We start from the raw sequence: 12,381 nt of genomic DNA, 5'->3' as shown, positions 1-12,381 counted from the left end.
TCTGCTTTCATAAGTAAGTGATATTTAAAAAGCGTTTTTCAATTAAAAGACGTGTCAAGATCGCTTACCTTCTTTGAAGTTCTTTCGAATGCTAAAAAAAACGAACTATAGTACCGTAGACCGGGGTGACTTTGGAAAATTTGGGGTTACTTTGATAGATTTAAAATGGCCATAGAATTACCATTATTCATTATTTACTGAAAATGTTCCTCTAACTAGTTAGATTACTATATCCTCGTGCTGCCCAAGAAAAAAAACGCAAGATCAGCTAAACGCCCAGTGTGCAATATATGAGCCATAATATTTTGAAGTCGTAACTGCCCACGCACTTCAAACATTTTTTTTTACATAAAACTCGAGCAGGATTTTTTATATTTTTTTTTTGGGTATATACGAATAAAAATGAATACATTAAACTGAATTCCACCTTCGTATCTTTTGTTCATTTAAATGCACATTGGGTTTTTGATTGATGTCGTTAACTAATATAATATATTTTTTTAAATCAACTTTAAGGCATGTAATCGCGATAATGTAGCCTCTGACTATTATTATTCTTCTTAAATAGTTACATAATAAGCAACATAAGTCAAAAATAATTAGAAATATTTTTTTTAGTATTGGGCCACTTTTTATGTATGTTATAACATTCATATTTGACACTGAAATTCTTTATAACAAGGTCTGAAATATAGTTCTTAACATAACACTTCATATCCTTCTTATTTATATATAAGTTATAGTAGGTATGTTTGCTGTATTTCAGTATCACTTTCTTCGAAACTTTATTTTTCACTAAGACTGTATACAGGGCGTCCCACGGCGATGCCACATGGAGGGAAAGTACCTTAAATATCATAGATAGCATATTTTGCTGAAAGAAGACTTCATTTTATTTTTAAAACTTAGTAAAGTTGCATTCATACTTTTTTAATATTTTTTGAAAAAAAATGTATGGAAAAAAATTATCGCGTCATTGGAGGAAAAGTACCTTAATTATTGTAAATGAACATCTTACTGAAAGAAGACATTATTTCGATTTAAAAAAACAAGTTGAATTGCATTTTAAATAATTTCATGGTTAAACCGGGAATCGAACCCGCTACACGAGAAAAAAAAATACCTTGTACCAAAAAAATAATTCTCACATTGAAGCCTTTCGATCGGTATGACAAAGCTACAAGGTATTTTTTTTTTCTCGTGTAGCGGGTTCGATTCCCGGTTTAACCATGAAATTATTTAAAATGCAATTCAACTTGTTTTTTTAAATCGAAATAATGTCTTCTTTCAGTAAGGTGTTCATTTACAATAATTAAGGTACTTTTCCTCCAATGACGCGATAATTTTTTTCCATACATTTTTTTTCAAAAAAATTAAAAAAGTATGAATGCAATTTAACTAAGTTTTAAAAATAAAATGAAGTCTTCTTTCAGCAAAATATGCTATCTATGATATTTAAGGTACTTTCCCTCCATGTGGCATCGCCGTGGGACGCCCTGTATATTTGGTTCATCACTAGAAAGTTGGTATTCAGGATCACAAATTTTATTATGTGATGGCAAAAAGTCTTCCAGCTCGTATTCAACAAGTAAATCATCATGCAGACCTAAAAATAAACTATCAAAAGAACCTTCAGTTGTAGGTTATATTATGTATTTTTATAACAGTAGCGCCCAGTGTGCAATCTGATGAACATGATCTTACGAATAAGAAAAAAAAATTAATTTCTGCCTTTGTAAAAAAATAACAGTATATTTCAATAAAACAAACATTTAGGATAATTTTTATGTCACTCTCTAAACGAAAAAAACCATGATTCATTTAATAAATCAAGATTATATACCCATGTGTCGCGCGTCTTTGAATAATTGCGGAAGTAAAACACTGTCGATGAATATCTGTCAAACGTCAGCTGTCAAAATGGTCGCCACTGAACCGACCATTCACGACCTCTAGGTAAATTTCAAATTTGCGCGAAAATTTAAAACTGAAATCTGATAAACTTTTATGTACAGCGTATTGCACACTGGGCGTTTAGCTCTGAATTTAATTTCTAAAGCCTGGGCATTTATGCTGAGTGTCACTTTGTACAATGTATTGCACATTGGGCGGCACGAGGATATATTCATATTCACCTACTCTAAAAAATCTCGCATAAATATATATTATGGCTTAATAACTAGAATTTTACAGTCGCCCCTGCATTTGAAAGTCACCCCGTTCTACCCTGTGTAATTTTTCACACCGGACCGGACCGTCACAAAACTGACGCCTAAAAGTTATATGAAATACTGAGGACATATTTTTTAGTTTCTTTTCAATAGTCATCGTGATTCTGCGTCGAAAAGTCAAAATAAGCCAAAAGTTGATACCTAACTAGTTCTAAAAAAAAGTTAAGTAATGATAAGTAAGTACCTACAGTTTTATTTCTGAAAACACCCAGATACCTATGTGTTATCCCAACCTAATCAACCAATCTAGATGAAATACCCTGGCGGATTTTTCCCCTTTGCCTTGAATAACATTTAACCGTGGCATGACTTAGAAGCAGTAAAATATACATAAAATGTACCTTTCGTAGATTAGGCCAGCCTTTTAGTGTAGCTAACTATTTAATCCTTATGTAGTACGTGTATCTACTGTACCTACCTACACACTACACATACCTATACGGGAGTATGTATACACTGACGAAAAGTTCTCCAAACTATGGCCCGCGATCCTTCGCAATTTCCTAAAATAAATTAGCCTACGTAGGGTACGCCCACCCAATGATTACATTTTCTAATTAGGGGTCATCAATTAATTACGTCACACGAATTTCTAGGTTTTTTTACCCCTCCCCCCTCCTTGTCACACTTGGTCACATTTGGCAAACCCCTCCCCCCCTAGTGTGACGTCACATATTTTCTACGAAATCGCCAAATCGAATTAAGTAAGTACCTAAGTATTATTAATATTTTATAAAAATATTTTTGACGATATAAATATTAGTAATTTTATAACCCAAAACTGCTTAGGAAAGAAAATTAAACGAATAAAAACGATTATCGTTTTAAAAACTTGTTATTTAAATGTACAGCGAACTAAATAATTTAAATAAATTTTCGGTTACTGATGAAGTTAAAGTGACGTCACAAAGTTTGTGTCTCCCCCCCTCCCCCATGTCACAATATGTCACATTTTCTTGACCCCCTCCCACCCCCTAAACGTGTGATGTAATTAATGGATGACCCCTTACCACATTTCTCATCAAAAATGGTTCTGTTGTTTAATATAAGTATTGCTCTAATCTAGTATGTATGAATGTACGAGCTCTGCTGGAAACAGCGTTAAGGCTTCGTCACACAGACGCGTTTTCCGGGCGGGGCGTGAGCGGGGCGCGCCGCTTTTACATATAAAACGCTCACAGCTCGCCCGGAACAGCCCGCCTGTGTGACGGAACCTTTACCTTGAGCCGGGTCCGGACGGGTGTAACATGACATGTAATGTAAGTGTGTAAGATTAGCTTAGATTACTTTCGTATAATACTGGTAATATAGCGTCAAGTCAACGTGTGGACGCGCGCTAAGGACAGACAGCCCGACAGGCGATGGATCCGGCACGAGCGTTGCATGTAAATTCTTGTACTACCGTCCACACGCAGCATTCGTGTTACATTACATATTATGGGGCCCACTGATTAACAGTCCGCCGGACGGAATCGGCCCGTCAGTTCGGTTGTTCGGAACTGTCAAAATATTGTCCGGCGGACTGTTAGGCTGGTTTTAGTGTCACGCGGACCGTCCGTGCTGATCGCTTTCAAGTCTTCAAAAGCAACATTTTGAAGTCAGAATTTAGCCGGGTACTGGACTGAGCGAGCAGCCACGGACGAATGCCGCGCAACGCTTGCCGCGCGAGGCAGCCACGGTCAGTAGGTTTTGTTGCACGAGGTTGCCGCGGAAAAGCCGAGCCACGGTGACGCCTGAGCCAAACATCAAACGCTCAGTTTCGTGAAGTCGCACAAAGACCGCGCATGTCATGAGGCCGTCCATTCGAAAAGCTGACGCAGACGCTATTTAGGCAGTGGTCTGCATAAATACCTGATCCTGTGGTTCGGCTTATTTTTCTCTCGACTTTTCCCTCCTGTAAGATCCTAGCAAGGACTCCATCTTTTTCTTTAAATCACTTATTGTAATGTTTATTTCCACGCATCTTCTCTTAGGAGGACTCTATTGGTATAATCGGGATCGGGACATTTCGCATCCCATAATCGTCTATATTCACCATATAGCCGTATCAATTTAAGGCACTGTTCTTTATCCATGGCGCTAACATGCGGCGAACAAGCGAGGCAAAACGCAACCTTCTTGAGTGAGCGCGGCAAACTTACTACTGAGGCGAGTAAGGCGCCCAGTGTTGCCATCTCGGATTTTGAAAAAATGCTAGACTAATGTCTAGATTATGCCAGATTTTTGAAATATACTAAAAAAGATGCTAAAATGTCACTTGAAATTAGACACTTAAAATACATACATTTTTCAAATTTGCCGCCTTTTTCTACTGACAAGATCTGCTTGACCAACTTTATATAGACCGTCGACGTCCATCCGTCCACAAGTCATAATTCATATGAAAATATGAACCCCATAAGTCGATGGCGCATATTGTTGCTGCCAAGTTGGTGCAAACTTGGCTAAGACTAAATTATTCTAAAAAATATGCCGATGCTAAATGGAAAATTTTGGTGCCAAAGCGAGTGAAGTGAAGTTGGCAACACTGGAGGCGCCTTTGAGCATGGACATACTGTAGGCTGTACTCCTCATACTGAGCAACATTTATTTTGTTAAGCGACTTTTAAAAATAACTTGTGGTTTGATTTTCAATACACTTTAAAGTTTATTCTAAGACGCAATGTATTGCGAATTTTGTTATGTTTAGGCATGACAAGCAACGTCAATCATAATGATATGGCGTGGCGATGGCGTCCATTGAAAATAATATTTATTTTGTATGAAAAATAGCGAGCCTACAGCTTGGCAAAAAAGAGTAGAAATTAAAAAGTGGCAACACTGTAGTGTCGTCCCCATAGACTTATAATATATAAAGACGTAGTAATTTAATTTTGACATGTGTGTAGCTATGTCATCTGCCGGATCTTTATTAAAGCCGAAAAAGCTCATACATAGATTGTAAGACTTGTCTTCGTCCGTGCCGTCGAACAGTCTATGTAGCTCAAGCCATACGTCTCTTGCATTCGTGTACCTCATGACCTTTCGTAGTGTCTCTTCCTTCATATTGGTTGTAACGATCAGCAGTGCAGTCGCATCAGCTTTTACAAAACGCGCTAATTCTGTCTTGTACGTGGTCACTGCATTTACATCTGTCAGATTTTCGGGTTCTGTGGGTTTTTTGAACGAGCCTTCCACTACTTCCAGCGCGTGCGGGACGGTTCGTAGTAGACTTACAGCTTTGTATTTCCAAGTATCCCAATTTAACTTCCCTTCCAACAAACCAATTTGTATTTTAGCGATATTCTCCATTTTCGTAGGTGGGACCGGATAACCTGATGTAGTTTAACACATGCGTGTAAGCAGAGCGTCTGTGGAGTCCGCCGTGGACACAGTTTTGGAGATTGATATCACTACGAGAAGATTAATTAAAATATAGCACATATACGAAAACGTTATTTTATTTTCCACATACGACATTGACATAATATATGCATGACATATTATTTCCTTCTTTTTATTTAGTCACTAGTAAATAGTTTGAATACCTAAGAACAGCTATTAAAACTCCTTTAACAAGCGAGCTGTCACTGTTGCCACTTTTGTTTAGTGTACGATTAACAATGAGGCCCACGTTGCTGTAGCCATGTCGATAAAGTCATATCGATAAACTATCGACATTTCTTGCAATTTTAATTTTAGTTCAAAGGCTTAACGATACCTAAAATGACCAAAAACGCTTTTATTCTTTATCGTGGTTATCAGATCACAATTTTATAGTCACGCCCCAGCAGGGAACCAAGGGAAAGTTCAGATATTTAATTAAAATACATAAATACCTCCTAAAATAGGTGTTCCTCAATAATTGAATTATATTATTATATTATAATATATTCATTATCCATTAGCATTTCAATTATGTTTATGTTTAACGAAGATATTGAAGCTTCACTTAATCGCTATTTCGTTCCGCTGTGTAGCGTTTATCGATATATAACATGATTAAAATCGACTTTTGACATCCCTAAAAGAGCACACATACACGCTATTACGCACACATACACAGCCTGGGCGCATCAAGAAAGGCAACACTTGATTTGAAGTCCACCTTGTCAACAGTATGGTTGTCCTTTTTTGACAAACGGCATTTTAAAAGAGCGAGGAGAGAGAAATGATACTAGTTGCTGCGTCGTGAAAGAGAACAGAAAAGGTTGGGCCCTTGGTCGTCCCGGTTTCTTATATATACTTGGTCAAGCAGATCTTGTCAGTAGAAAAAGGCGGCAAATTTGAAAATTGTAGGCGCGAAGGGATATCATCTCATAGAAAATTTGAATATCGCGCCTTTTTCTACTGACAAGATTTGCTTGACCGTCTATAAATTGGTTTGAAAGGGATGACACTACAGTGTTGCCACTTTTTAATTTCTACTCTTTTTTGCCAAGCTATAATTTTAAAAGTTGTTGAACAAATTGTCACCGTTTGAGGAGTACAATCTATGTTTTAATTATTTGCCCGTGTTACAGGCCACACCCGGTATAAAACCGACAACGCTCGGCTCGGGCAGAGGCGCGCTCGGCCGAGGCTAGACATGCGTTTGCCTCCGGCGAAGCGCGTGCTGACTGGTCCTGATATCTAAAGAGGTTATTAATATGATAGCTATCTGTTTCCTCTTTTGACTGTAGTTGTGTTATAAAGAATGGATTAGAGAGTTTTCCTCATGGACCAACTACGTATCCAGTCACTATCACTTTCCTATCCAGTCCAAAATCGCCTTCCCTGAGTTCCCTTAGGCCTACGTCCACGGAAGCGTAGCTGCATAGACGCGTACAAGCTTTCCTCGTGGACCAACTACGTATGCACAACTAGTTGTGCCATCAAAAATATGTATTCCTAATGGCACAACTAACTTAGTTGTGCATACGTAGTTGGTCCACGAGGAAAGCTTGTACGCGTCTATGCAGCTACGCTTCCGTGGACGTAGGCCTAAGGGAACTCAGTGAAGGCGATTTTGGACTGGATAGGAAAGTGATAGTGACGGGTAATAGGGGATAGGATACAATGACGGTTCAGTTCATGTGAAACGAAGTAAAACAATGTATATATTAAACAAATCTTATTTATTAGAACTTAATCAGTCTTTCTTATAGGAATGAGATACGAGTATCACCAAATCAAATTAAAAGAACTACTTAAATTACTTGTTAGTATTGTCTCCATTGGCGTTGTCCTTCAGTTCCTTGCGAACGGGGCCGGTTTGCGCGATCGGCACCTTGCGTTCACCCTGGATCTCAGGCGGCACGACTCTCGGAGCAGTCACGGATAGCACACCATCGGACGACAGGCGAGACTCCACCGTCTCGGGCGTACAGCCTTCAGGCAACGCGTAGCGACGCTTAAACTGACGCGAGATGTAACCATGCTGATCTTTCTTCTCTTCGTGCTTGCCTTCAATCACTATGTAGCCGTCAGTAGTCTTCACAGAAATCTCCTCCGGCGAGAAATGTTGCACGTCCAAGTTGATCTGGAACTTGTCTTTGTCGGCCTTGATGCTCGAGCCGAGATCGCGAGCAGCGGTAGCTAGCTGACGCCACGGGCGGTAGTACTCCCGGCTCATCAAGGGTCCAACGGTAGCGCTCAGGATGTCGTCTGGAGTCAACGCCAAGCCGAAATGCTGGTCCATCAACCGGCGGGGACGCTCGAGCTCGTAATCAAACAGGAACGGAAGCAGAGACATTTTTCTTAATTCAGATAAACGCTTCTTCTTGAAATAAATCGTGTGCTTTCAACAGCAAAAGATGCAGAAGAACGAAATGAAGGCGTAGATTGCACTTGTTTCGAATCGCTTCGAACTCAACCGTTGTTTGAATTTGAATGACGTTCGACTGGCCCGCGCCGCGCGCTTTTATGTGCAGTGGCGCCCTCTCGAAACGAGTAGAATTTTCGCGATGGCAGGAGCGCTCAGGTGTGGGGTCGCTCGCTTCAATTATTTTATTTTATTTACAAGAAAAATATGTGCTCATTAATTATGAAACTAAATTGAGGCCTAACTGATATTTAAATACACAAACGGGTCTACCGCGATATAATTTCATTGTTTTTACCTTTGATTCCGATGTTTCAACTGAGTTGCCCCAGCTGCACGTCACCAACTGAAACGTCGGAATGAAAAGTAAAAACAATGAAATTATATCGCGGTAGACCCGTTAGTGTAATTAAATATGAGTGAGTACAAAACGCGGGAGTTTAAAGTGTTATATAGGCCTAACTGAATTTTCAGGTTCTTCCGCTAGCTAACATTCTAAAAAATCACCATGTTCACCCAACTGACTGAACTGATCTATGATGTAGACGTAACTGGCTTTAATGGTTATGCTCGCATAGCAACACTTTTTGAAACTAGTTTGATCACCCACTAAACTTCACCTTTAATAGAAAATAAATTTGTATGTATGTACCTATGTATGTGATAGTTCTAAAATTAAAATTTTGCAAATGAGTTAAATAACTATGAATTAAATTTATTGACACATACTAAGTTACAATCTATTTGTCCAAACTCAAATAATGAATAATTAATAAAAATTAACTTGTATTTCTGATAAAGGCGTATGTCGAAATGTTATGATTTTTTTAAATTAAAATTAAGAATTCGTTTAAAGCGACCCAATGTTTAAGAGTCCCTGATAGAAAGATGGAGAAGATTCTACTTTCATATGACAAGCCCAGCCGGCCTAGCCAAGGTTACAATCGCTATCGCTTCGACAACGAAAAGCATTATGTCTCTCTATCACTCTTCCATATAAGTGCGACAGTGACAGTTGCGTTTCGATCGCTACGGAGCGTAAGCGATCGGCATCTTGGCTACGCGGCCTGATCATTCTGGATTGTTCTCTAGTAGTCATACGCCATCTTGTGCCGAGTAGCGGAATGATTTGGTCTTACAGTTAAGTTACGAATTCGGTATTTTTTCTTCAACACTAGATGGCGTTATACGATAAAGACATTGTTGCCATATAAAATCAGTCTCTTTACATTACTCGAAGAAGATTATTATAAAATTACATATTTCATTCTTATTTAAGTATCTGTTCATTATAATTATATGTATAAAGCAAAACTAAATAACTGAATATAATTCATTGAAATAAACTTGAAGTACGGCAACACTTTAGGGGTGCGCTGCGCTGCGGCAGGCTGGTTGGTCGAGCAAGTTTTGCCGTTCGTTTTCGCAGTGAATGTTTGTGATTACGCTGCCAGTGGCGTGCGTATTTGATTTGCAAAAACGCTTTATATCAGAAAAGTTTTAGTGCTGTGATTATTATTGTATATCTTTTATATTTTTATACGTATTTAGTGTGTAAGTGAAACAAGTGCGAGATTCTTTTCGCACCTCGAAACAATTTCGCAGGATTGTGGTAGATGTTGTGATCTTAGTTTTTGTGGATTATTCATTAGTGACAATGGCAGACAATACCAAATTAACTGATGAGGAAAGGGCTGAAATCCGCGAGCAGTTTGCTCAGGTAAATATTTATTCATAATACCTATTTTATAAGTTACAACCCGGCGGGACCGGACTAAGTTACGATCTATAGTTTCTATTTCTATGTAGGAAAATAGTGGTAATATTTGCAGTTAACGCAGCATTCTTGAATTCTCTGCCTTATAAGGACAGGAATTGCATCGTTTTTGCGTCGTTAAACCGTGTGTGGTCCGGACTGCCTTGAAGAAAATAACCTAGGTTGGGGGGGCGTGCTTAACAACTTTAAAAAGCTAGGTTTTTTTTTTCAAGGTGTCAAAGTAATTATGCCAAGGTAGTTGATTAAAGTTCCATGAATAGTTTTAGTTTGCTATATCGCTGTTTAGGTATTATCTTATCAACTTGATTTATATCCAATCCAACTGATATCAGATACACTTGACCCACAGTCATGCAACCTCTCTACATACAATATGTAATGCTAAGTAAGGATTTATTACTAGTTGAGTAAATAATGTATTGTAAACCTTTAACTGCCAAGGAACTTGGACCTTTAAAATACTGTGAGAGCAATAAAAAATAAATTTTAATTTAATAATAACTAAATTTCATTATTTTATTATGTTTGAGTTTCCTCAGAATGTCAAAATACCTTAAATTCAATTTATTTTAATAAACACAATTACTGGTATTTTTATTTATTTATTATACCTACTTAAAATGGTACAAAAACAAATAGGTATAACATTTAAAACAAGCCTTCCAATAGCAATGCTTAAATATTTCACGGACTATTTATTAATTATACATTATTAAGTTAACCCTATTTGAACCTTAAACAATAAATATTTGAAAGTCGCAACCTTAAAACAGTACTATAATGAAATATAGTAAAGTAAAAATGCTGTTCTAAATGGATCATGTTTCATTAAAACTTCCACACAAAAACAATATCTTCAAGGCCACATACTTAAATTAATTCAACACAATCAGCAGAACAAGCACTTATTGACTTAGTTGACATCATCGGTATATACATATAATCCAATATACTATATCAATCAATATGATTCAATTATAAGATACAAGCTTCCTGCGACTTTGTCTAGGTAGAATGATGATAATGGTTAATAAAAACTACCCTATGTCCTATGTCCTTCCCCAGGCCTCTAAGTTTCTCCATAATAAATTTCATTTTAAAAAGTTCAGCGGTTTAACACATTCACTGTCCCAATCTGAAAATGGAGAAGTCTATTGCAACATTTCCGTCGAAGCCATGATCCTCAGCAGTGAGGGAACGACTTACGGAGGAGGAGTCCCAATCTGAATTGTTAACCTTACGGCTTTGTAATACAGGCCTGCCGTGACCCATATCCCATATACCAGGCACGGACAGTGAATGTGTTAAGCGTGAAAAGGTAACAGGCAGATTTACTTTCGCATTAGGGACTAACATGTTATGCCTGTAATTGCATATTTTTACAACTTATTTAATATCATGCCCTTCACTTTAAGAAGACTTAACTCCAATAAACTAGTGGCCCTGTGACCTGTAGACCATTTTGAAAAATATCGAAAGACTGAATTCCTTCCTTCCTAATTCCATGACAAACTTATAAAATGTGACCTATATAAATTAAGTACATCCAGACAAATGAATGAAATTTAGCTCAAGCTGAAATGGAACCCTTTGCTTTCACTTGGTCAAATAGGTCACTTAATACAGAATTTCTGTTCAGATTAAGTCATTTTAATTGCTCATTAGTGTATTACATTTAAGTAACCACAAGTAGTTCATTAAGTATATACTTCATTTAACCTCGTGCCCTAGTTTAAGAGACTACGGTATAGTCAAAAGCTTCATAAAATATTTACACCCAGTATTGACCAGTCTCTGTCTTGTTACACATAGAGTTCCATTGTATTAGTCTATACCTACTGATCAGAATAGTTATAGATTTTTTATGAAATTAATTAGTCCATCTAAACTAACTTTGCACCAACAAACTTTGCACCAACTTTGAACCAAACTAACTTTGCAACAACTTTGGACCAAACTAACTTTGCAACAAGATTGAACCAAACTAACTTTGCAACAACTTTGGACCAAACTAACTTTGCAACAATATTGAACCAAACTAACTTTGCAACAACATTGAACCAAACTAACTTTGCAACAACTTTGAACCAAACTAACTTTGCAACAACATTGAACCAAACTAACTTTGCAACAACTTTGGACCAAATAAAGTGACGGAGTGTCATTATCATACCCTGAGATTTTGGGTGTGGGAAATATTTCGTGTATTTGTAACTTTATGTAATTGTAAACTAGTCACCAAACTATGAATTCTCTTCTTTTTTCCATCGTGTTTTCCCCTGCTGAGGTGTAGAGCTCGAATCATGTTCTTCCACTGACTCCGGTCCTGGGAACTATGAATTAATAGGTAGGTACAGTACAGGTACCTATTATGCTCCAAATGTGCTTAGTTGTTAATGTTAAAATACTTTTTGTTTCTACAATTTTTACCTAATTTTTGGCTAGAATAAAACATTTACGCATCCAAAAATAATAGAAATTTGAGATTAATTATTGGCGTTGTCACGCTATGTCATTGCAAATGCCGTGCATAGTTAGTTTGGTCAGACCGCAATCATGAACATTTCACCTCTCTGCATGAAAACTTTGTT

At 37.5% G+C, this 12,381-nt stretch overlaps 2 protein-coding genes across 2 annotated transcripts in view; one reads left to right on the top strand and one right to left on the bottom strand.

Moving 5' to 3' along the window:
- Positions 1–7,315: 7,315 nt before the first annotated feature.
- LOC134675620 (protein lethal(2)essential for life-like) lies at positions 7,316–8,092 on the bottom strand. The gene has a single exon (XM_063533946.1). The coding sequence runs from the start codon at positions 7,942–7,944 to the stop codon at positions 7,405–7,407; it is 540 nt and encodes a 179-aa protein (XP_063390016.1). The 5' UTR covers positions 7,945–8,092; the 3' UTR covers positions 7,316–7,404.
- Positions 8,093–9,409: 1,317 nt separating this feature from the next.
- LOC134675474 (plastin-2) overlaps positions 9,410–12,381 on the top strand; it is a 77,304-nt gene continuing 74,332 nt past the window's right edge. The window contains exon 1 of the mRNA XM_063533743.1: positions 9,410–9,733. Within this exon, the coding sequence (XP_063389813.1) occupies positions 9,671–9,733 (63 nt within the window). The 5' untranslated portion in view covers positions 9,410–9,670. The remainder of the gene's footprint in view (positions 9,734–12,381) is intronic.

The sequence above is a fragment of the Cydia fagiglandana genome, chromosome 22, assembly GCF_963556715.1.
Source record: "Cydia fagiglandana chromosome 22, ilCydFagi1.1, whole genome shotgun sequence".
Lineage (NCBI taxonomy): Eukaryota > Metazoa > Arthropoda > Insecta > Lepidoptera > Tortricidae > Cydia > Cydia fagiglandana.
This window is presented reverse-complemented; position numbering and strand designations above follow the sequence as displayed.